This window comes from Anastrepha obliqua, chromosome 6 (assembly GCF_027943255.1).
Source record: "Anastrepha obliqua isolate idAnaObli1 chromosome 6, idAnaObli1_1.0, whole genome shotgun sequence".
In the NCBI taxonomy this organism is placed as follows: Eukaryota; Metazoa; Arthropoda; class Insecta; order Diptera; family Tephritidae; genus Anastrepha; species Anastrepha obliqua.
Genome location: NC_072897.1, coordinates 78266091 through 78292005, shown reverse-complemented (window position 1 = coordinate 78292005; position 25915 = coordinate 78266091). Strand labels below are relative to the sequence as shown.

Below are 25915 nucleotides of genomic sequence, written 5' to 3'. Positions count from 1 at the left end.
TCGAGAGATAACACAGTCCAGAAACTTTTCCCGTAAAAGGACACGGGTTTCGTTGCTTGTGTGGCACGTAGCGCCGTCTTGTTGAAAAAAACGTTATCCAAATCAATACCATCCAATTCTGGCCATAAAAAATCGTTAATCATCTCAAAATAGCGCAATCCATTCACCAATAATACCTGTTATTGAAAAACCCTTTTTAACAGGACTAAGTATAAGGCACTGCAAGCAGAAGACACCTATCACATACCACCTCCTTGAGCTAAAAATCGAGGTTGAGCAATATATAGCCTAATCGTTGCATAACAATAACAATGGTTCAATTAAGTTCTGGATATTGTTGAAACAAACTGTTAGTTACCCAGGATAAGATAAATTTCCTTACGGTAGACCTGCAGGCAAAGTACATTGCGCGCAGTTCACAATAAAGCTGAGCACTTTAAGTAAGTGGTCAAACACAGACTATGGCCACGGTAAAATTCTGGATGGCACGTTGGGGATTCCCAGACAGGTGGACTATACAGTTCAGCCTATACTTGCTACTAAAACGTGCGAGGAAGAGTGGAAACGGGACGTGGTAAGACAGGGCGAGTCCATCCATGTATACACAGATGGCTGAAAGCTCCATGGCAGGTGTATATTCCGAGCATCTGGGGATCTCCTTCAGTTTTCGGCTCCCCGACTACTGTAGTGTCTTTCAGGCTGAACTGATGACAATACTTAAAGTCGTGACACTGGTACTGTGTGATGCGATACCTGGAGATGATATCTGGTAGCCACGCGGCCATAAAATCCCTCACAAAACAGTCGACAAACTCCAAGGTAGCCATGAAATGCCCCGCATCTCTTAACGAGATGGCTGAGTCATTTCACTTAATGGGCCATTGCCACATTGAGGGGAACTGCAGAGCCGATGAACTAGCGAAAATCGGTACCAAACATATGGACTACGTATGCGCGAGTAAATTCTAAGAGCAGCGTATGAAAGGTGGTGTAACGAAGCCACTTTCAAAATAGCCCGACAGATGTGGCCGACTCTCAATGCCAAACGCACAGAACTTCTACTGAGAAGAGATAAACATAGTCTTAGCACACTGATTTCAGTTATTACGGGGCACTGTCTAGTCGGTAGGCACGCCCAGAGAATAGGTGTGTAAACACATGACTACTGCAGTTGTCTAGACGAGGAAAAGGAAGAGACGATCCCGCACCTTCTGTGTCACTGTCCTGCTCTATCCAGACGTAGACTCACCGTTTTGGGTGGACATTTCTCAAATGAATGAGAATATCTCGGCTCTGTCGAAATTAAAGATCTTGCGAAATTTTTGAAGAGCACACATTGGTTTCACGAGGGATAGGGGCTAGTTCCCCACGCGGCATCACAATGGGCCATGAGCTTGAGTGTGTCCTACAATGGACAACCGCTTCAACCTAACCTAACCTACCCAGGATAGAAACCTGCAAGTAGTTTCCTGCAATTACTCTGCTACTAGGAATCTATATGAGCTTGGACTGAATGTGATTATTTTCGAGCGGACGATCAACGACTGCTCTGGTCGCCGTTTTGCTGTCGAAATCGATGTTTATTTCCATGAACAACTATTCAATGGCCTTTTTGATACCGCTAAAGTGGTCCGGTGGCTTGGATTTAAGCTCGATTTACAGATCCTCACTGAAGACTCCTTCACCAACTTTACTATCCCACTTTGAACCATCGGTATTGACCTAGAATGGGTATGCACTGGTGAGTTACCTTGAGGATGAGCTCGAGTTTACTGAAAACACAGAGGTGCCCGAAACTTAAGTCAAAATGGTACCTCGCAACCTGATTACGGCACAGGAAGCGAGAACTCGCCCTGCGATGTCCTTGGGTATTGCATTTAGCATTGTTTTAAGAACTAGATTAAGCGCTCCACCTACTTCCATGAGCGCATCCCTTTGGTCTCTTTCCAGCTGTTCAACTAAAGTCATCTTCTAGAGCGTGTTCTACCAAACGCAGACTCTGAACAGCAAAATTGGATTTCTTATAGTGTCAGAGAGCCAAAAGCTTATCCTAACCACCCATGGAACCATGCAAAGTAACTATTGCCTTCGTGCTCCTCTCAATATTAAGTTAATGTTGACTTCCTATCAATAATTAGACTCATACGTGGGTTGCCTTTTAACAGGGCCGCCTCACTACATTTTCACTTACGGCTTTTTTTGTTTTTTCTTCCCAGTGTTGAAAAATGCATCTCGTCCAAAATTGGTATTAACTCGCGAAAATCTTCGTGCGATGATTTATACGATTTCCGACGGGGATTATCGAGACAGGAGAGCATTGATCAAGTTACTTCGATTTTTTGCGTTGAAGCACCGCACTTAGCTACTGTGAAACGCTAGTTCCAACCTGGCCGTCGGTAATTGAAAGATAAATTTTGTGGGGTCGCCCAAAACCGATTGTTGTGCCAGAAATAATTGATGCTGCGTGTCAATTGTTAACGTAAAATCCATTTGAAGAAATTCAGCTTAGGTAACATAGGAGAGAAATCTTGGATTTATGCATATGAGTCGAAAATAAAACAGCAATCGAGAGTACGAGGGTTTTAAGCGAGCTTAACCCCACACAAAAAACCCTCAAGTATATTAGCGCCTTGTTTTTCGGAAAATCTGGTCATGTCGCAACTGGACTACTAGAGAAATTTAAATCAGTCAATTCTGAGGTACACAATCAGTTGTTTTCCATCCTGCATCAAAACAATGAGAGCTCTCACGTATTGGCTCACACAAGAGAGTTGCAAAAGAGCGAATAAATGGGTGATTCGCCTTACAACCCTCATCTGGCACCAAATGATTTATTTTCGAAGCCTTTTGAAGCGAATGCAGAAGTGTATCGCCCACGATGCAATAATGAGCTTGTATGAGCTTAACGGCAACATTGAGTTGGTACAGCGAATAAAGATCCAGCGGTTCTGTTCAGTAGATCATGTCGATCGAATGGAAACAATCGTACTGGCTCTGAAAGCATTCGATACGTTACGAGGGCGGTAGCAGAGGAAGAGAAAGACGCTCTCTGCGTTGGAAAAGTCAGATGGAGAAGGATTTGGCGAGGAGGTATATCACCACGACAATCTCAGTTTTTTCGTAAGCTGGTAACCAGCTGAAGTAACCAAAACTGCTGAGAGCCGATTTGTTGGACCAGCCTAATGCAATCGATTCACACGCCGGATAAAAACATAATCAAAGTTTAAGTGAGCTCATCTCATAAATCTACTATTTCGTTCCCCATAATGCCTTTGTGACCAGGCACCCAATAAATATACAGCCTACTGTTTGCGGCTAGCCTTTGTATGGCCTCCCTGCTCCGTCGAACATTAATGGATTTAATACAATATGAGCTTATGGCCTTTATTGCTGCTTGACGGTCCACGTATATATTAATTGTTGAGTTCTTTCTTGTTCTAGTGTAGGCTAGCTCCGCGGCTTTCCCCACAGCAAAAACTTCCGCTTGGAAAATACTGCTGTGGTCTGGCAGCTTGATAGGCTGGCTTATCCCTAGTTTTGAGCAGTAAATACCCGCTCCCACTCCATTGAAGTTTTAGACCCGTCTGTATATATGTGAAAAGTTCTATAGCCAGGCTTCAAGCCTTTGTGCCATCCCTCCTCTTCAATTGTAGTGCGAAACCTTCTCTCTCAACTAAAGTACGGAGTCATGTAGTCTGTGCAACCTGAGCTCCACTTTCCTATTGAGCTGTGACCGAAGGTTCTGTAGGTGGATACTCCAGCAGCCACCAACCTCCTCGTGGATCTCGTTGCCAGGTTTTCCGCCATAAGATCAACAGCTGGCACGCTGAGTATCATTTCCAGCGCCGCCGTTGGAGTGGTTTTCATCGCTCCTGTTATGTACAAAGCAGCGAGTCGTTGAATCCTTTCCATTGGCATTAAGGGGGGACCCTCATTTAGACGGTCGAAAAATGCATCATTTTTGGGAATTTTTTTCTCAGGTAAAATAACTTCAAACGTTTTGTAATTCATAAAGTACTTTAATAAATGTCTTGACTGTCTACAAAAATTTTCGGAGAAGAAAAAAAACATTTTAAGTATGGAAATATACACCTCGTCCATGGCACCTCATTCTATCTGTGTACATTCTAGCGCTCTGAATTTTTTTCTGAAATAAAAAAACCAAATTTTTTTTAAAACTTTAGGATAATACCTTCGATGTGACATTTTGATTTAAAAAAAAAATGTCGAAATTGATATTTTTTATCCAGTTTTATGTTAAAAGTGATTTTTCATGCATAAAAATTGACTTTAAAATTACAAAAAAATATGAAAATCTTTTTTTTTAAAAAAACACTTAATGTCACATTGAAAACAATTTAATTATCTTTAAAATGAGCTATTGTAAAGCCTGATTGGTTCAATACAGCGTTCTCAATTGTGTACACAAAATCGAAAAATGATGTTTCGAGAAAAACGCGTTTAAAGTTTTGGATACAGGCGATCAGGCCACCCGTCGCGTCCTGTTAAAAATTTTGTCACTCCTTCAAAAATACAGATATCGACTTGAAATTTTGAAAGTATATTCTTAAATAGTTGTAGAATAGATTAAAATTATTTCCAAAAAATCGATTTTTTTGACCCGATAAATGAGGGTCCCCCCTTAAGTATGTCAGTTGTTTTGTCGCAGTCCACCATACTAAGGCCCCATACAGCAATATCGGTCTAACTATTGCCGTGTAGCACCAGTGCATCAGCGAGGGTGGTAGACCCCAAGTAACGTCCAGCATTATTTTACATGCACCCTTTTTCACCCTTTCCTCAACATTCCGCTTCCACAGCAATTTACTGTTTAGTATTACTTTGAGGTACCTTGCATGATCTTTGTTCGTTGTTGCCTAGCTTTGGGAGGTTCCACGTCGGGACCTTGTACTTCCTGGCAAAAAGTACCATGTCCCTTTTTCCGGCGTTTATCCCTAGCCCTGCGCGAGATGTCCATTGGTGTACCATTTTAAGTGAGTTATTCATCACATAACTGATGGTGTCCAGGTAATTTCTCATAACTATATCTATGTCATCTGCATATGCCACTAGTTTTGCTGCCCCTCCGTCAAATTTCTTGAGCAGTTCATTTACGACAAGTAACCATAATAGCGGCGATAGTACCCCACCTTGCGGAGTGCCTCTGCATGGATATTTGGTGACGCTCGTATCGTATCATTCCGCTCTTATCTTTCTGCTAGCTAATAGCTGCCTTATCCATAGAAAAACCGCGGGTTGCACACTAAGTGACTCCATGCTATTTAAAATAGCATCTTTCGTCACGTTGTTAAAGGCCTCTGATATATCTAGAAATACTGCAAGAGCGTACTCCTTATATTCCAACGCATTTCTATGTTCAGTTCAAGTGAGTGAAGTGCAGTTTCAGTAGATCTGCCTTTGGTGTAGGCGTGCTGCGCCTTGGATAATACGTCTGGCGCAATTGTATCTCTAATGTATGTGCCTGGAATCTTCTATAACTTTTTCAGGAGAAATGAGGTCATACTAATGGGCCTGTATTCCTTCGAGTAGAGAGGGTTGCTTTTTCCAGCTTTTGGAATAAACACAACTCTCGCTTCTCTCCACAACACAGGAACATAGCTGAACCTCAAGCATCCCCTGAATATCGTTCTTAACCATGGTACCACAAGATGGCTTACCTTTTGGAGCATGGCCGGGAAGATTGCATCCAGTCCTGGCGATTTATATGGGTCGAAACTTTGTATAGCCCATTCTATCTTGTTAGTCGTAATTACGTTCGTCGGGATGTCGTGCACAATATCTCCTCTTGGTTCGAGATCTGTAGTGTCCGCACACCCTGGAAAATGTGTGCTGACCAGGTCTTCTAGAGAGTCCTCACAGCTGTCAGCCCAGTCCCCGTTAATTTTTCGTATTGTTCTTGGCATAGACGGATTCTTGGATAACAATAACAATAACACTTACCTGTTCGTTAGTGTCTTCCATACTGCTAAAGAAGTATTTCCAAGATTCTCTCTTGGCCTTACGTATCTCTTTCTTGTATACTTTTAGTAGATCCTTATACTACTTCCAACAGAACTCATTGCCAGCAACTTTGGGTAACCTTTAGAATTCATGTACCCTACGCCTTTGTGTTCCTAATTCCTTGTTCCACCAAAGAGGCTTCACCTTGCGTCTATTACGTGTTGGGGGGCAGGATCTTTTGAAGGCTTTGGCGAGAGTAGTTGCAAACAATTCAACCCCGCTCTCAAGGGCAACGTGTGGCCTATATTTCCACTTTTATGGGTGGTGTGATATTATTTTGCCTTTTTTCATCAATTAGGCAAATAATGAATTTTGTGACTGATTATGTACCGTGGCTTACCAACTTATACAAATCGCAGCATAAACAAAAAAAAATTTTTTTTGATACAACATTGTGGCACCTAATGTGGGAAACGTGTAGTAAGTTCCAATAATTTGGCTTTTTTTAATTTTATTGTCATCGAGCGATTGAACATACTCTACTTGTTCACACCGTCACGAAGGGCATTATTCTTTTGCAAAGCCACCTATATTTTTTGTAAGAGGAGCTTAGGGATGTCATCCACTGTAAATTCACTGCTCTTTGGAGTATATACATGTATAGTATATATATTATATAGATATGTGTATATACAGGGTAGCTGATGAAAGCCGCTACCAAAAAAAAATTGAATACCTTTTTTTCTTTTTAAGTTATCTGTTCCATTTTTGTTTTAATTTGCAGATTGATCTTTAAAATTTATTAAAATGGATAACTGGGACACGCAAACAAGAATTTGGATAGTCCGCCGATATCATGCACTGGAGTCTGTAGTTTTGGTACAGAGAGAGTACAGGCGGATGTTTGGCGGCGATCCCCCGAGCAGATGGACCATAATGAGACTGGTGAATAATTTTGCTGAGCAAGGAACAGTCGCAAGAAGGCCTTATCATCGAAACCTACCAGTTCGGACAGAGGACACGATCGCTGCTGTAGCTGCAGCTATACAAAGCAATCCAAGGGTTTCAACAAGAAGCTTATCTGCTCAACTTGGTGTCATCCGACAGTCTTTGCAAACAATAATGCACAAAGATTTAGACTTATTTCCTTACAAAATTCAAATGGTTAACAAACTGAATGCAGCAGACTTGCCGATTCGCTTGGAATTTTGCCAGAAGATCCTGCAAATGGTGGAAGAAGACCAAAACATGTTAAACTGCCTTTTCATGTCTGATGAGGCCCATTTCGATTTAAACGGCAATGTGAACAAACAAAATTGTCGAATATGGAGTACTTCTAACCCACAGATACTCTACGAGACGGAATTGCATCCTCTTCGCGTGACAGTGTGGTGTGCGGTTTCTTCACGCTGTATTGTCGGGCCTTATTTTTTTGAAGAAAATGGTCACACCGTTACGGTTACTGGAGACCGTTATTTGAAAATGCTGAAAGAATTTTTCTATCCAGAACTACGCCGAAAGAGAATTCCTTTCAACTCTGTGTGGTTTCAACAAGATGGGGCAACGTCTCACATAGCCCAGACTGTTATGACAGAGTTGCGACGAAAATTTCCCAATAAACTGATTTCAAGAAACTCCGAATTTCGTTCTCCCCCCAGGTCGCCTGACCTTACTGCACCTGACTTTTTCTTGTGGGGTTTATGTAAACAAGAAGTTTATAAAACAAAGCCAACAAATTTGGATGAACTAAAACATTCCATTCGGGCAACAATTGCGGCTATTCCCGTCGCAACTCTCAAAGCAGTAATGAACAACTTTTTACTAAGATGCCGCACTTGTGTCAACGAGCAAGTTACATTTAATAAAATTTAATGACCTTCAACTTGAAAAAAAAATAAATGAATTCCATACACTAAAAAAAAAGTTATTTGAGTTTCTTAATGTAGCAAAATTCATCAGCCACCCTGTATATATTATATATTATAAAAAAATGTTCTTTCCTTTGATCCTGCTAAGCTACCGTGTGTTTCTTACGGTTCTCTTAACTACACCGCCGTTAAGTAACGCTAAGCTACCGTGCGTTTATTGCGGTCGGTTCTTCTCATAACACCGGTATCAACTACCGTTGATTTACATTCGCTGTTCCTGTAAGCAGAGCATCAAACTGCCAGCTGTGGCTGCTGCTCTCCATTCGCTACTGTCACTGCGCAGTCTTAGTTGCCGGCACTAGCCACCGTCTCGCGCTCCGCTTCTGCTCTACGTTCGCTACTGCCGTTGTGCTACCTTCACTAGTCTCGTATCGAGCTACAGCTTACTGTCATTGTTTGCGTCACTACCGTCGGTATCTATTCTTGTCATTTTGCGTTTGAGTAACCCAGCTGTCAGTTCAGCGCTCTATGCTTCACAATAGTCATGACGCTTTAGAAGTGCAAACGCAAGCATGCGAACATAGACGCAATATTTCACCCATCAATTGTTGAGGTAGTTTCCGGAATTACAATGTCGGCTGGTAATATTAGAATCCTACTTCAAGCAAGCCCTCTCCGTGCAAGCTGACTTTGAAGGCTTGGACTCAACAGACAAAGGTCACGCAGATTTGACGTACAGTTATGTCGCGGACAGCAGCACAGTTAGCTACATTGACACAGCATCTACGGTTCCTGCTCCTATGTCGTCATACCTACCAAGGTTGTCGCTACCTACCTTCAACGGAAATTACGTGGAATATACAAATTTTATGACCTCGCTTACGCAGATTAGTGCCCAGGCTTTCAAACATCGAAGGATGTAATTATCTGTTGCCCACGGGGTTCTGCGCTTGAAAACGTGAGGTCAAGTGACTACGGAAAACTACCCGGGAGCCCTTGATAGACTCGACTCAGATAATGCTTTGATAACCTAACCCTGATGTTTTCTTGGAAGGTATTACGTTTTTATTTACGCTACAGCCAGACGATAAGTCGAACTATCAACAACTTTGCAGACTAGTTGACAATGCATCGTTCATTTTCAGTTCATTGGAGTCACTGGCCACTAGTTCCACTTTCGAATTATGAGCAGTGCTGATTTATGTGGTAATTGAAAACTCTGATCAGCAAACTCGAAACAGTCAGAGAAATACGACATCTGCATCATTTGCTTGAGTTATGGTCACAGCTTGGCCCGCTGCCAATTAAATCATCGCTGTCAGTCGTATGATTAAGCTCATTACATGCGGACCATGAAAATGAATCGCATGCTGTGCTGGCATCTCAGGCGGTGGTCGTATCGGAATTTACCTGGCAAACAACGTCGATACTGCATTCAGTAAGCAGATCTCAACCGCACATTTAGGTATCAGATTGCGGTCAGTTTATTGTAGCAACAGCTTTGATCTTAGTCAAAGACTCTACAGCTGCGTATAAACTTAGAAGAGCGCTACTAGATTCGTCCTCCAAAGTGAACTTCATAACGGATGACTTCGGAGGTCGTGGCCACCAACTTTTCAGTCAAACCTTCTCAACTTCATCATGTTTGCGTACACCACTTTCTCACCACGACACACTAAGTACTACTGGACGCAAAATTGCAAGCTTGCCATTCAAGGACAATGTCAGTTACTTTGGGAACTCGACGTGAACGACGTGTTTTTCAGTCGCGGGAAACTTGTAATCAGTACGTGTCGTTTATGGAAGATTATCAGAGCCTTGGCATTCCAATCATATCGATTTCATGGAAAGCCAAAATCTTAAAGCCTAAGACTTAAATATCACCGACGACTTTGTCACTAGCGCGCTGGGGTGACATGGCACCAGCAAAGCGATGCAATCTTATTCACGTTCTCGCCGAAGCAAGTTTACACAACCGTCACAAAGCGCACAATATTGTCAAAATAATTTCAAGCTCAAAATAATCCTGCAAGAATTGTGTTTACTAAAACTCAACTGGGATAAGTCCGCGCCCCAACAATTACATCAAGCCTGGAGCTATTGTTTATCGTCACTTAACTCACTCTCGTCACTCAGTGTACCTCGCTATTATTCCTTCCAAGTGGTCCCAATGTCCAATTACATAGGATTTGCTACGCATCTATTCGCGCATACAGGGGTTCTATTCACTTATGTCGACCTCGATGGACACATTTACATTAATTTGCTTACATAAAAGTCGAGAGTAACCCCAATAAAAAAACAGTCGCTCCCAAAACTAGTAACCAACCCATTACTACTTACTTCTGGCCAAAATTAGCGCCAACCTTCAAGCTGTTCGGATATGCCTGCGATTAGTTCACTTTTTGGAGTGGTATTTTTATTCAATGCGATTGTAAACATTATGCTTTAATTTTTACTTGGATGCATTTAGCATGCCTTGCACATGCAAGCAAAAAGTCGACCGTGATCAGCCGAAAATTCAAAGTTCCAAATGCAAGGAACTTTTCCATTTAAAATGTGTTAACCTGTCACAAGCTGATGCTTTTTTGTGAAGTTAGATCGTGAATTTTTCTCGAAACTCAATTCGCTCCCCGCCTCCACCCCGCAACACACCTGAAGCATTTCCGCCTGTGGATGATCCGAATATTGTTATTGCTCATGTGCTTGAAAAACAACAAGGACCATCTGTTCCGCCCGTTACTCAAAAGGTAAACAATGGTCAACAGAATGACAAATGATGATTTCTTTTCATCTAACTTCGTGTCTGATGAAGATATTCAGCAAGTACATTTGGCAGCCATTCGCCATAATTTCTTGGGGAAAGTGTCTTCTTCAGTTGACTTAGGTTCACTTGTTCTATCAGATGACGATGTCATTAAGGGATTGTTAAAGATTCAAATCTCTGCTCATACGGCTGTAGATGGGTTTCCTGTAACTTTGTTTAAAAATTGTCGCTTTTGGTGATTAATCTAATTTTTAACCAATCCTTGGCTGAAGGAATATTTATTGATGATTGGAAGCTGCCTTCAGTTACTCCTATTTTCAAAAGTGGTAATAAAAGCGATATTGCAAATTACAGGCCAATTTCCAAATTATCTGCTGTATCTAAACCTTTTGAATGCATTGTTAAAGACGAGTTATATTTCAGCGTTAAACATCTAGTTAGTCCTAGACAGCAAGGTTTTGTAGCTGCAAGATCTACGTTATCTAGGTAGGAAGGTTTGGCAGCCGCATCGCACATAGAGACAACGATGCCACTTAGACCACGGAATGGGTCCGTTGTGAGACGCGGGGGCTGAGCTACATTTCCCTTTCCATATTGAACCATCCTGAGCTTTTGACAAAGCGTAAAAGGTTGTTGATACCTAAAATGTATAGATTATCTATATTCGTTAAGAAGTAGGATTTTACAAATCGGTTTCTGCTTCTGGCTAGAGCCGGGCATGTGCAAAAAAGATGTTGAATTGTTTCCAACTCCTCCTCATTTCTGCAGCTACGACAGAAATCATGCGTGTATACGCCTAATCTCCTTGCATGATTTCCTATGAGACAATGTCCTGTGAGGGCCCCTACTAAGGTCCGGATTTGAAGTCTATTCAGTTTTATAATACTCTTGGACAGACGTAAATTTAGCCTTGGCCATGTTTGCCTAGCAATTTCGCAGGTGTTAGCGTTAATCCATCTCTGATTTGCAGAATTGATTAGTGCGTCCTTAATGAGAAGCTTACAAGTTGCGAGAGGTATCTCCATAAAATTACTTATGTCTGGCATACAGGTACCTTCTCTTGCAAGTTGGTCTGCCCTACAGTTCCCTGGTATATCTCTGTGGCCTAGGACCCAGCATAAGATTATACGATATTGTTTGGCCATCTCATTTAGAGATTGGCGACAACGTAAGACACTCCTTGATGTTGGTTGGAATGCATCCAGGGCTCATAGGGCAGCTTGGCTGTCTAATAGAATGCAGATATCCGTTGATGATATTCTGTTTATCTTTAACCATTTTAAGGCTTCATGAATAGCGTTTATTTCCGCTTGAAAAACGCTACAGTGATCCGGTAATTTAAAGGATTCACTAATAGAAAGCTCTTCGCAAAATAACTCTGATCCTACACCGGTGTCCATTTTGGATCCGTCCGTGTAGATCTTAACGGGTGTGTTGGGTGTTGGATCTTCTTCAAGCCATTCCAGTCTAGAAGAGATTTTCCTTTCGAAGCAAAGAATGGGAGGGTGATAATCACAGTCACTGGGTATATCCATGTAGGAGTCTAAAATGGTTGAATGTCCATAAGTGACAGTTCTCCATTGTGAGCTCGCTTTGAGCCTTAAAGCGGAGCAGGCCGCTGAGTATTTGCAGAAGAGATCTAGGGGTGGCAGATGTAGCATGATATCCAAAGCCATGGATGGCGTGGTTTTCATGGCGCCACATATTGCTAATTCCGCTGATCTCTGCACCTTATTCAATAAGTTAGAATAGGTGTTTTTCTGCATAGCACACAACCAGACAGCATTTCCATATAGAAGAATGGGTCTGACGACAGCAGTGTAGAGCCAATGAGCAACCTTAGGTTTAATTCCCCAGGTCTTACCTAAAGCTCTCTTACAGGCATAAAAAGCTAGGTTCGCTTTCCTGACTCTTTCTAAGGTGTTTGACTTCCAAGTCAGTTTCCTATCTATGTTTAGTCCCAAATACTTGGTTTCTTCCGAAATCACAAGAGCTTCCCCTTTGTGGGACTCTGTGTTTCCTAGTGAACAATATGAGTTGTGTTCTGTCTGGGTTGACTCCTAGACCACACTTTCCTTACAGCCCACCGATTCCAGTATTAACAGAAGTTTATTTACAACTGCGTTCCATAGAAACGGTGAGAGGACTCCGCCTTGCGGTGTACCTCTACTTACCAATCTCCTGAGCACCGATTCTCCTAGTTCCGCTTCAATGATTCTGCTATTTAGCATTTTGCCAATGAATCCTACCAAGCCCGGTTCTACCCTAAGATCAGTGAGTGCTGCAGTAATTGCCCCCCTTCAACATTGTTAAAGGCCCCATCAATATCAAGGAAAGCGGCTAAAGTAAATTCCTGTTTTTGCAGTGAATTCTCTGCCGTGTAAATAAGGTTATGTTGAGCTGTCTCTACCGATTTCCCTTTCGTGTAGGCATGTTGTGACGTAGAGATACGATTTCTATCTATAGTTAGGCTTAAGTGAAATTCTATCAACCTCTCCAAAGTTTTCAATAGGAAGGAGGAAAGAGATATCGGTCTTAAGTCTTTTGGATGGGTATGTGAGTTTCTACCAGCTTTTGGAATGAAAGCAATTTTGACTTGTCTCCACTTAAGAGGTATATGACCGTAGAGAAAGCAACCTTTGAAGATTGCTAGTAGCCGATGTGCTAGATATCCGGCGGCCTTTTGCAGTTCCACCGGGTAAATACCATCTGGGCCCGGTGATTCAAAAGGTTTGAAACTTTCAGTCGCCCATAAGAGCCGATCCTCAGATATAGCATCTATTCTGACTTCACGACAGTGTACTGTATCTTCCATGTCGTGCCCTGTAATGTGTTAGCAGCCTGGAAAATGAGTGTCGAGTAAAAGTTCTAGAGACTCTTTACTGGTTGTAGTAAAAGTACCATCACTTTTCTGTAGCAGTTCCCAATTTTGAGGGCTTCCCGCTAAAATCTTACGAAGGCTGGAGGCGTCAGTTGCCCCCTCAACCCCCTAGTCCTTCTATGCTTTGTGGTACCACAGATGGACATGTTCCTAGGGTAACGCCGATACAATCTACATACTTTTCCCAGTCTGTTTTCCTGATATTTCTACCAGGCTTAGGTTTCGGTAGATTTTTACTAACCTCAAACGAGATATATCTATGATCAGAGAAGGAATGTTCTTCCACAACTTTCCAGTTCCTAATTCTGTTAATAACGGAGTCAAAAGCAAAAGTAGCGTCTAACACTTCCTGTCTATTACTAATGACAAAAGTAGGTTTATTACCGTTATTGCAAATCTGTAGTTTAGTTCCTATCAGATAATCAAAGAGACACCCACCTCTAGCGTTAGTATCAGTACTGCCCCATATTTCGTGATGCGCATTTACATCCGCACCAATAATTAGCTTTGCGCCAAGCTTCTGCGCCTGCGCTACCAGATCTTTGAATATTAATCTCGGTAGATCCTCATGGTCATGTGCGAGGTAACAGGAAGATAGCCACATCCGTTCATTTCCCGACTCCAGGCGAATGGTCTAATGATCGGTGTCGCTGTAATAAGAGAGCATGAAAGAATTTATCCCTTTTCTTATTAGTACGCACGCTCTAGGATTACCTTTGTTGCGAGCATACATCAGTTTATATTTTTGAGTCCTTAGTCCGCACACAAGACCATGTGATACCCATGATTCTTGAATCAGGACAATATGATGTCCACCTTTGGCCAGGTAGATGATGAGGTTGGCGGACGCAACCTTTGAGTGGTGAAGGTTAATTTGAAGAACCCGTAACATCATGGTTACTGGGCTTCCTCTCCACCACCGTTTTGTTGGGCTCATCTGAAACGTTATCTAACTTATCCCTTTTTTCTGATGATTGCCACGCAGGCTTCCAGAATGGTTTCCATACTGACGCGATATACACGGATTTCTCTAATTTCTTTGTTATTTGCTTTGTTTATTAATGATATTTGTTAATTTTTTCCTATGCTAATTTTCTTCTCTATGCTGATGATCTAAAAGTGTACGCTAAAATAAGAAATTCTAGTGATTCAACCGCCCTACAGTCCGAGTTGAATATTTTATTTTCCTGGTGCCTTATGAATGGTCTATTTCTTAATATTGAAAAAGGTCATAAAATCACATTTTCTAAGCTTCAAAACCCCCTTCATACCTCTTATCATATAAATTATAAGTATCTTGCTTCGTCCGATGTGATAAAAGATTTAGGGGTTTCCTTTGATTCAAAGCTTAATTTTATCACGCACCTAAATTATGCCGTTTCCAATTCTCTTGCTATGCTCGCTTTTTTTAGACGTCACTCATCGCACTTCACTGACCCTTATACTCTTAAGACATTATACTCTGCGTTTGTTCGGTCCAAATTAGATTATGCCTCTTTTTTTTTTGGAGACCTTATCATGCAGTCCATATAAATCGAATGGAGAGGTTTCAAAAAATTTTTGTGCGTTTCGCACTACATTCACTGAATTTCTCAGCCCTGAAACCATCATACGAATCACGCTGTCGTTTGATTAGTCTCTTTCCATTAAGTGACAGAGGTACTTTTCAGGCCGTATCATTTATCTTTGATCTCATTAATGGACAAATTGACTTGCCGGTCCTTTTAGAAAGAATGCAGTTTAATGTTCCTTGCAGAAATTTTCGCCGTTGCAAGATTTTTCGCGTTGAGCTTAATAGGACATTATATTATATAGTGCCAATGCGCCTCTCGTTAGAACGTTGTCTGACCTTAATTATATCGCCTCCTTTTGGATTTAGACTTCTCTAGGGCCAAACACGTATTTCAAACGCAATTAAAAATTACTTTCTGGAAAAATTTGGTCCACGCTTGAGTACATCGAAAAACGCCTCAGATGTAGCTAATGAACTTGGAAAACATGTGTAAGCTTCTACAGTAATAAGGACCCTCAATTGTAGGGTTACAATGGCTACATTGCGGGTCGCAAGTTTTAAGTTCAAATGAAGAATAGGCAATGGTGGGCTGATTAGAGCAAATATAATATATCTGATTCTGGTGGGCGCATAAAAGTATTGTGAAAGCCAAATGAAGACCTCCTATCTCAGACCTTAACACAGTTAAACACGTTCTTAAGGTCGTAAAATCAAATGAAGAGCTAAAAGAGCACAGTGAATACTTCAGAGCTATGCGATCAAAAAGTTGGTTTGCTCACAGAGCTCAGGCGTAAAAAGGACGTCAATACCGCGAAGTTTCAAACAAGCACCGAAAAAGTTTAGCAAATATGGCAACGGTTGATTTACGTACGCATATGGTTAACGTGAAATGCAGAGATCTCATCACTGACGTGAGCACGGTTGAAGAACTAATAGATGCGCTGACCAAACAAGCAAAAATTAAAAGGCCGGAAATATGTTACAAACCAGTGATAACCAGAAACTGGCAGCAATCTGCGTGCTGAACAGAACACTGCAATGCAGAATGAGACTTATGCGTGCAAGATTTACATGGGTAAAGTTGTATAGCATGTACATAGTGAGCTGTTACACACCACCGAGATAGTCACAGGAACAATTTGCATGCATGCTATCATTTATGAGAATAGAGCTTAGGGCAAACGCCCAATACTGGTCGCTGGAGATTTTAATGCTTGGTCACTGACATGGGGTAGCAAAAAAACAAATCCGAGAGGTCGGTTATTGGAAGAGTTCTTCGCTTCCCTGGTGCTATTGAATGAACACGGAGTTCACACTTTCGAGAACCACAACGAACAGTCAGTGATTTATATCGCTTTCGCTGATCCACGTCAAATGGAAACGGGCAGACAAAATATACGCTCATAGCGATCATCTCCCCATCACAATAGATATCAGCAAGACCATTAAAAAGCCAAGCTGCCGGGGAGTACAAGTGAAAACATGGAAGGCTAGGTCTTTTAAAGGTCTAGGGGAGGATTAAAAATTACCGGTGGTACGTCAGATAGTTAGATGCAAAAAACCTGCCAACAGAAAATCGATGTATTGCTGGTCGAATTAGATAGCTGAGCTGCGTGAAACATGCAATAAAGCAAGAAGACGATTTCAAAGAGCGAGGGAAAGACCAGTGGTCGAAGAACTACGGGCAGAATTTGGAGCACATCGACTGAAGTTAAGGAAAGCTATAGAAGCTACCAAAAATGGATGCTTCAAAAAATGATCGACGACACGGATGACAACCCATTTGGTATTGCCTATAAAGTGGTCATGTACAAAGTAAGAGTAAGCTCCTCAACCAACTTGCCCGAAAAGGTGGCCATCTCACTCTTTGCAGACAGCAGAATTTCTACGAAGTATTAGTCACTTTAGCTCGAATTGGCACTTTGGCCCGATTGCATACCGAATGTGGCATTTAAAGCGGCGGTGTACTCAAATCCGGCCATTTTTGCAAACCTGTATAGTATAATATTATATGTGCCTGATCGAAGGTACAGTTTTAAAGAGGTGGAAAAAGCAGCGTCTAGTATTATTGATAAAATCGGGAAAGCAGACGGATCATCTATCGTCATTCAGGCCTCTGGGTATGCTCGATACCGTTGAGAAAGTATTCAAAAGAATATTAAGCGAAAGATTACGGGAGTATCTTGAGGGATCAGGAGGCCTCTCACACCATCAGTTCGGTTTTCGCAGGGCCAAATACAGGGTAGGCCATTTAAAGCGGGCCCATTTGTTTCTGAAAAAAAAACATTGAAAAAAACATTTTTTTTGTGTTGATATGAAAAATCATTTATTTTGATTCAAGGAGATTTGTTCCAGCTAGTTTTTGAAAATGATATCCTTCAAATGTTTGCCTCTGGCCTTGATGGCCAAATGTGTCCTTTTTTCGGCGTTTTCCATCGTTTTGGCCAATATTTCGGCCGGTATGGCGGCGATTTCGCGTCGGATATTGTTTTTAAGTTGAGTTAGAGTCCTTGGCTTGTTGATGTATACCTTGGATTTCAGATAACCCCACAAATAAAAGTCCGGTGGCGTCAAATCTGGTGATCTCGGTGGCCACGGAAAATCACCATTTTTCGAAATCAACCTTTCGGGTAATCAGCCGGGTTTAATTTTTGTGCCATTTGAATTTTGTACGGAAACATTTTCAAATCGATGCGAATTATGCGCCTGAGTGTTGTCCTGGCGATGCCTAATTCCTGAGAACGACGATAACTCGATGTTCGCGGAGCCTCCTCAACACTGGCTCGTACAGCCTCGATATTTTCAGCAGAACGTCGTGTACGTTGTCTGGATGCGTGGCTGGTATTGCTGAGACTACCGTGGTTAATAAATTTTGCGTATAAACGCTGTAAAGTGCTTTTGGATGGCGCACTTTTAACTTTATTTTTTTTTTTAAACGCACGTTGAGTTTTCACAATTGAGAAGTTATTTTGGATGTAAAGCTGAATTATTTCAGCGCGTTCTTTTGGAGTGTACTGCTCCATGGTAAAAATTGTCTTGGACTGACGCTTCCAACGCGCTATGTCATTAGTCGATCTGACGTTCCTGTCAAAAGTTATAGGGTTGCCCGATGGGCCCGCTTTAAATGGCCTACCCTGTATATTGTTGATGCAATAGGGATGGTAGTTGATTTGGCTAAAACAGCTATAACGTTAGATATAAAAAACACATTTAATACGGTCAATTGGGCAAATATTTTGAATGCACTCAGCAGCTTCTCGATTTCAAAGTATTTTATTAGAATCATCCGTACCTACTTAAATCAGAGAGTATTGCATCGTGATATGGAGGAGGTCCCAAAGAGCTACTGCGTGTCAGATGGCAGTGCGAAGCTTTCTGGCAGTGCAAAGGTGTCTTTGGGAAAACGTGAGGTCTTTCTCTTGCAAGGTCATGCATCAGTGGCCTGGATGAGTAGACTCTCTCTCGTGGAAGTCAGGAGGACCTTATCGAGACTACAACGCACTGTGGCCATCTGTTGCACTGGAGCTTTTCCGACTACTTCAAGCCCGGCATTAGATGCTCTGATTGGTTTGCCACCACTTGATGTTTTTATCCAAGGAGAGGTCTTGAAGGCCATCTGCAGGCTGAAACGCAATGGGAACTGGTACGGCCCCTGTCCGGCATTGGAAAACAGAGAAGGCATGGACGTCGATCCAACGATTCTCATCATGCCCCTTGACTCCATGCCATCAAGAGTCGTACTTGAAAAGACATACAGTGTTGTGCTGCCAGAGGCTCAGTTGTGGTCAAACTCAGAAAATGAGCCCGGTAAACACTGTTTTCGCATTTTTACGGATGGCTCCAGGACCGAGCATGGCTCCGGCTCTGGGGTCTACGTGGAATCCAGCGGGACAAAACTGCAGATCCATGTGGGTCTGCAGCGACAGCCAAGTTGCGCTTATGGCCCTAGACAGCCCCCAACCACATCAGGAGTAGTCAAGTCCTGTAAATCCAGGCTGAGCTATGTCGGTAGACATAATAGCCTGATGCTAACATGCGTCCCGGGACACGTAGGTATCGCGGGTAACGAGACCTCTGACTCCTTAGCTAAGATGGGCTCTGAGGCCAACTTCTTTGGCCCAGAGCCCGTTTTGCCACTCCCTTCTTCGGCCATCACAGCCACGGTTAGCAAATGAGTAACTACCACCCACAAGCGAGCTTGGCAGGCTGAGAGAGGCTGCAGATGGACTAAACTGATGTTACCTGTCATGTCCGATCGACTGTCGCAAACCCTTCTGTCATTAAGCAGAAGGGAGTGCAGACGGCTGGTTGGACTGATGACGAGCCATTTTCTGTGAGCGAAGCACATGGAAAGGTTGGGCATCTCAGACAGTGTACTCTGCCTAGCTTGTGAAGAGGAGTATGAGACGGCGGACCACTTCCTGTGCGTCTGCCCTGCCTTCGCTCGAATCAGGTTTGAGGTCTTTGAAACTGATGTGTTAAGAAGCGACCATCTTGGCTCCTTGGCACCACAAGATCTACTCAGATTTCTTCGGAGATCGGGTAGATTTAAGGAAAATTAAAAGGGAATCCAAGTGTAGTTGCTCCGACAAAAAAAAAAAAAAAATCAACCAGGGACTGCGTTGAATTTTTTCGTATATCACAATATCAGATTTTTAGTAAACAAACCGCTATTTCTTTAAAATTCGTTGAAAGCCGGTTAACGGTATAATATTAGCTGCACCTCTGAAATCTTTTCACCATAACCGTACCTATATTATTTTTAACAAAACTGACCTTCGCCGCTCTTCTCATTCTGCTGGTTGAAGAGCGTACATTCCACAGGGTGATCACTGTTGTTGTTGTGTTTGTAGCAGCATAAACATTCCCATACTTGCATACGGGGAATGCTGCTGGGGTGACAGTTCTTGGCCGGATATAAATCCTCTTCGTTTCGGTAACGTAGAACCGACTGTCGTTGAAACGGCTGCTGGAGTGACAGTCCTTGGCCGGATATAAATCCGGGTCGTTTCGATAACGTAGAACCGACTGTCGTAGAAACGCGACTGCTGTTACACATCTCTTTATACCTGCAAGAGAGCTAACGGAAATTCGTCCAAATTTCCCAGCAGAAACAGCTAGGTTAGCAAACAAGCGTCACCACTTTACCAACCCAATCCCTGGGATCTTCGGGTAAAAGATATCAATTCAACATAAATCAACATAAGCAAACCAAATGGTTAGATCATCTGAAGGCCTGTAACTTCACTTCCGGTGTGAGTAGGCCCTGGTCAATAGTAAGGTCCTTATCTAGCTCGTCGAATTATATTGACAATGTCGACCATTTTCGGTGATTATGCTACCTCGGACATGAAAAGATAAGCGCGACAGAACCAAGACGACCTGTCATGCTTTCACCAGCGATGAAGGTCAAAGCCACTGGTTCCGACGGTCTAAACATGTGAATGTTAAAGAACATAAAAGTCGGAGCGTATGGGCATTATTGTACACTATATAGATATTTGTGTTTAGAAATTTTGTTCGAATTGAATATTTAAAGTCAAGCGGAAGATTTGAATTATGAAATTGGCTTAACTCACAACTGTCCTGAAGATATACGAAATGTATTTCTGGCCACCTAAGGTAATGGGTAGATCCAACAGATATACACGAAATGGTGGATTATTCTCATGTGACTTGGTGCAAAAGTGAAGATGTTCTCACGACAGTTGGTTCTATTTACTTTGCTGGGCTTATATCCGGCCAAGGACTATCACTCCAGTACCATTCCCCAAAAATTTAGGGATGTTGCTACAACAAGCGAGTATATTGTACGTGAAGCGAGTATATTGTATTTGTGTATTTAAGGGGTAGTTCTTGTCGATTTCGAAACACTTTTTTACTCGCTGATTTAGCGCATACGAGAAAGATATATTCGTATTGGTTACTTCAGAATAAATATGTTTGTATGTTTCCGAGTGAATTTCATTGAAATTTTCTAGTGAAAGCAGAGGACCAACGTTTTCTTCCTGCTTGAAGCGCCATCTGTGTTTCACATTTGTCTGCCAGAAGGATCGCACAAATGGTTGAGGGCTTCGCTAAATTTGGTGTGTCTGCGCTATTACCGCGGTTGCCCCCTTCCTCTTGCTGGCACCGCTAATACAATGTGTAACTGTGTGTTCTTTGTTTTTGCTTGTTTTAGCAGCCATAAGCAAATATGTAGAAACCATAGAAGAATCACAAAACGATTGTTGCATCGCTCCTCGAAGTTCATTGAGGTAGGAGGGATCGTTTTTTTTACATACGAACCGCATATGCATAGTATATACCAAAGGCCACTTTGAGAATAATTACTAACCAAACCATAGAAAGGGGAATAAAACAAGTTGCATGTTCCAATTGGTTTTTATTTTGGTTGTACCGATCACAACAGCAGCTTGTTACAGATTTTTATTATAGACAACCGAAATTTATTTGAGTATTGTTTTTCTTTCCTATTTAAAACACTCATTGAAGCACGGACATTTACTGGTCACAAAAAGCGTTACAAATTGATAACTAAATCTTGGCACGAATTTAGTTGGCGCCTCACCAGAAATTCCGAAGGACCGTACACGTAAACTCACTTATGTGATTTCTTGTATACTCTTTTGCCCACACGATATTTACTTTGTTTTGTGATCTTCAATAATTTTTGGAAATGGGAACAACAAATTACGAATGCACCAGCTATATTTTCCATCGTCAATATTTACGATGTTTTGTTTTATTAATTTCATTGATTGCGAAATATCAATTTTGTGTAGTATATTTGGAGAAGTTTTATTCAAAATGAGTAAAAAAATTATATGACCGCGTGATGATCATTCTCTCTCGGCTCTCAGTTCACGTAAAATACATAATCTAGGAATTTGAAACCTACATAGAGGCAAAGCAAGTGGAGCTTATGCTACCAAATGGTAGTCACGTGCCAACCAATTGGGCTACTGCGACCGCTTTATATATACTTATAATATATATTTTCTCCATTCTCGGTGTTATTTTTTCCTTTTTATTTTATAGGTAGCAAGAGTGCAAGAATTTTCAATTGTAAGCAATTGCGTTACGCCTGGGACAATCAAACACAATCATTTCATAAACTGAAGGGACTTGATGTAAACGTTTCGAGTGCATATTTTCATCAGCAGAAGGGCTTACCAGCTCAGGAACAATTATCTCGCCGCCTAGCATATGGGCCAAATGAAATAACTATTCCTTACAAAGACTTCAAGACTCTCTTAGTTTTGGAAATGTTGAATCCATTCTACGTTTTTCAAATATTTTCTGTAATATTGTGGTTTACGTATGACTACTATTATTATGCCTGTGTAATACTGCTCATGTCAATGTTTGGAATAGCTATGTCGATTATTCAAACTAAAAAGGTTTGTATGCTTTATAACTGGTTTTAATCTTCCAATGGGGCCAAGTGCAAATATTATATAAAGCTAAAGCATAAAATAGTTCTCATTGAAAGATTAGAATATAATGTAAAAATGGCGCTGCAAATGTACTGCTTATTCATAGAATTTTAATATCTTACTACATGTAGAATCAAGATTCTTTGCGTGAAACTGTAATGAATACCGGTTGTGCTTTGGTTGTAACAGAGTCTGGTCAAGTTCGGGAAATACCTACCGAGTGCTTAGTTCCTGGCGACATTATTGAGATACCCACAAGCGGATGTACGATGCAATGTGATGCTGTACTTTTATCAGGAAACTGTATACTTGATGAATCAATGCTCACAGGTTAGTTCATTTCTGTCTGAAGTAAAGTTGTATAAAATATATGGCGGCGACCGTAGCCAGGTAGGTTTGTGCGTGACTGCCATTCGGTTGGTCCCGTGTAAATATCAAGGGACAGAAAAATGGCGGTAGCCCCCGCAGGCAATAACAAACCTCCGAGTGTGTTTATTCCCATGAAAAAAACATCTCATTTAACTATCTGTCGTTCGGAAGCGGCATTAAACTTTAGGCCCCTCCATTTGTAGGAAAACATCAAGACGCATACCACAAGTTAGAGGAGAAGCTCAGTCGACCACCTATCTAAACATGTACGCGTCAAATGCAGTGCCATGCAAAAGTAATATACACAACCATTTTGTTTTAGGTGAAAGCGTACCTGTAACAAAAACTCCATTGCCAATGAAGGTTGATTTAATATTCGACAAGAAGGAACATGCACGGCATACACTTTTTTGTGGCACAAAGGTTATACAAACACGTTATATTGGATCGGAAAAGGTTTTGGCGATTGTTATAAACACTGGAAATATAACTACCAAGGGAGGACTCATTCGTTCTATATTGTACCCACCGCCTGTTGATTATAAGTTCGAGCAAGATTCATATAAATTCATTGAATTTTTGGGTTTGATCGCAATTATCGGTTTTGTATACACACTAATAACCAAGGTATGTATAATTCCATAATTCCAAAATAATATGTGTATATAAGTATTATGGTTTAACAGTTTCCAAGGTTGAAAAGTTGCAAAAGCCTTGCGTCATGCATATTTACATACACATTCGTTTAAGTAACTATTACAGATTCTAACCTAGACGTTATAAAAAAATGTGAACAATGATGGACAAAGCGGCTGTCGTAGCCGAATGGGCTTGTACGTGACTACCATTTGGAATTCGGAGAACATAGCTTAGAATCTCCGTGAACCATCAAAAGGAAGAAAACGTTTTTTCTAATAGCGCCCGCCCCTCGGCAGGCAATGGCAAACCTCTGAGTGAATTTCTGACATGAAAAAGCTCCTCATAAAAAAATATCTGCCCGTTCGGAGTCGGCTTAAAACTCTAGGGCCCCTAATTTGTGGTACAACAACAAGAGGTACGCCATTAATAGGAGGAGGATCTCTGCCAAACACAGAAAATGTTCTGAAATCTGTTTATTGAAAGTAGGTTCACGTAGTTACACTCATTCAATTAGTCGTTGTTCAGATGGCAACGATATAATATGAGCGGAGATTGTGTTGATTTTTTTCGCATATCACCAACACAATCTCATTTTTTTATAAACAAACTGCTGATGTCAGTTACGGTAGCCAATCAGCTGGTTCCTTCAAAATTGCTGAGAGCTGGTCTGATGTTGGCCACTTATTGTGTACATCGTGGGTTTTGACCTTTTTGTCATTGTCTGAAATCTGTTTACCCAGAAACACATCTTCTACATTTATCGCAAACTATATTCGTATTTTCTATTTTGCAGTGTTCTGTGTTTTCTGCACGTCTCATTCTGCTGCTGATATCCCGTAGAAGTATACCTGTTTTGCTTATTGGTCGAATAATTATAAATTATTTACATGTTTGGTAAATCATGGAATATTAATTTACAATAACATGTAAATTTATTTCATTATTTTTTGTTTAAAACGTGTTATAGGAACTTAACGGAAGTGAAAAATGAAACTATGTGTAATTTTGGTCACATTACGGTGTGATGGATAAATTCATTCATAATCGCAATTTTCGTTTCATTAAAACAGAGCACTGACGTGGGGAATTCACTCTGTTCTGCTGGAACCAATCCTTCACCACCTTTGAATCCTGTTTAAATATTCATATTGGTGGTACACTTTCCTCAAAATCGGGTAAAACTGCATTTTCCTCCATATTTTTTAAATTGAAATCTGCCGTTTGGACGACAACATTTCGTCAGCAACTAATTTTTATTTTTTCGCTCGACGAAATGTTACTTGACTTTTCTAACCTCATCTTAAAATTTGCACGTGCACCCTTTTTAGGTGTTTGGCCGAGCTCGTCCTCCTATTTGTGGTGTGCGCGTCTTAATGTTGTTCCACAAGTGGCGACATCTATTATAAGCCGAACCGTCTATCTGCCGGGTGTTTCATTAATCCAGAGATCTTGCCATAGCCTTAGCGCTTCATCCTTTGTTTTGCGCGCTGCAGATTTGCTAACTCTTTCTTCCATTCCCTCTTGCTTTAATGCCCATTGCTTTTTCCTTTGAAAAATTAGTAAGTCTATCGGTATTAAGTCGCTTATTACTTGAACAGCTGGCCCTGATACTGTACAGTAGGCGGACACAACTCTCAGGGCTGCCGTTCGTGCACATTTGCCCACAGTTCAGCTCCGTATAAGAGAACGGAGAGTGTGGTAGCCACGGGTCGCGTGGGTTGGACCCCCTATGTCTATTGGGTAGGGATGTCATCTTAGCGGCTTTCTCTGCTGCGTGCTTTATTTGGGCCCAGAAGGTTGGTAATGGTAATGTTTGTACGGGTTAGGCTAAGGCCTTTATGCACTGTGACCAGAATAATCTATTGTGCGCCCCTAATTACTTAATTATAATTATTTAGTATACCGAGGAATCGAACCAGCTTCTTAGGAGGGAGAAATTGCAGGTCTTTCTCCTCTTGTAGGTACGACCCCAGGATTCTGTGTCTCCTGTGGCCTAAAACCTCACAGTTGGAATTTAAGTGTTCCATAGACTCCTCTTCATCACAGCAGAACCTGCATGATCTTGTACTAGATAGCCCTATTGTGTTAAAGTGTTTATTACAGGCAAAGCGACCTGTAAATGCTCTAAAGAGTAATCTGAGACCCTTTTTATGTAGGGATAGAGCAGACTTTGCTCTGTTGGCATTGAAGTTCAAAAACTTTTTGGAGTGATTAAGGCCACTTGTGCCGTTCCAGTGTTCCCTGATTTTTGTTTGAGTCCATTTTTTGATTTCCTGTTTTACATTATTTTTGTTAAAGCCGAAAAATAGGGTTGGTCCAATAAATAGCCCTTCTGCCCCTTTTTTGGCATAAAAGTGTGTCTTCTCGTTTCCTTCTTGTCTCTCATGTCCTGGTACCCAAATCAGTGAAACCTGATATTGAGTGCATTGTTGCACTCTATTAAGACTATTGACCTGAATGTGAAGCTATTCAAGGCTT

General features: G+C 41.4%; 1 protein-coding gene across 9 annotated transcripts in view; it reads left to right on the top strand.

The window, feature by feature from the left end:
- The window catches only part of LOC129249814 (polyamine-transporting ATPase 13A3), a 226877-nt gene that overhangs the window by 186053 nt on the left and 14909 nt on the right, over positions 1 to 25915 (top strand). For all 9 annotated transcript variants that reach the window (XM_054889464.1, XM_054889470.1, XM_054889466.1 and 6 more), the window contains 3 exons: positions 22032 to 22393; positions 22561 to 22759; positions 23121 to 23425. In XM_054889464.1, coding sequence (XP_054745439.1) covers positions 22032 to 22393; positions 22561 to 22759; positions 23121 to 23425 — 866 coding nt within the window. The remainder of the gene's footprint in view (positions 1 to 22031; positions 22394 to 22560; positions 22760 to 23120; positions 23426 to 25915) is intronic.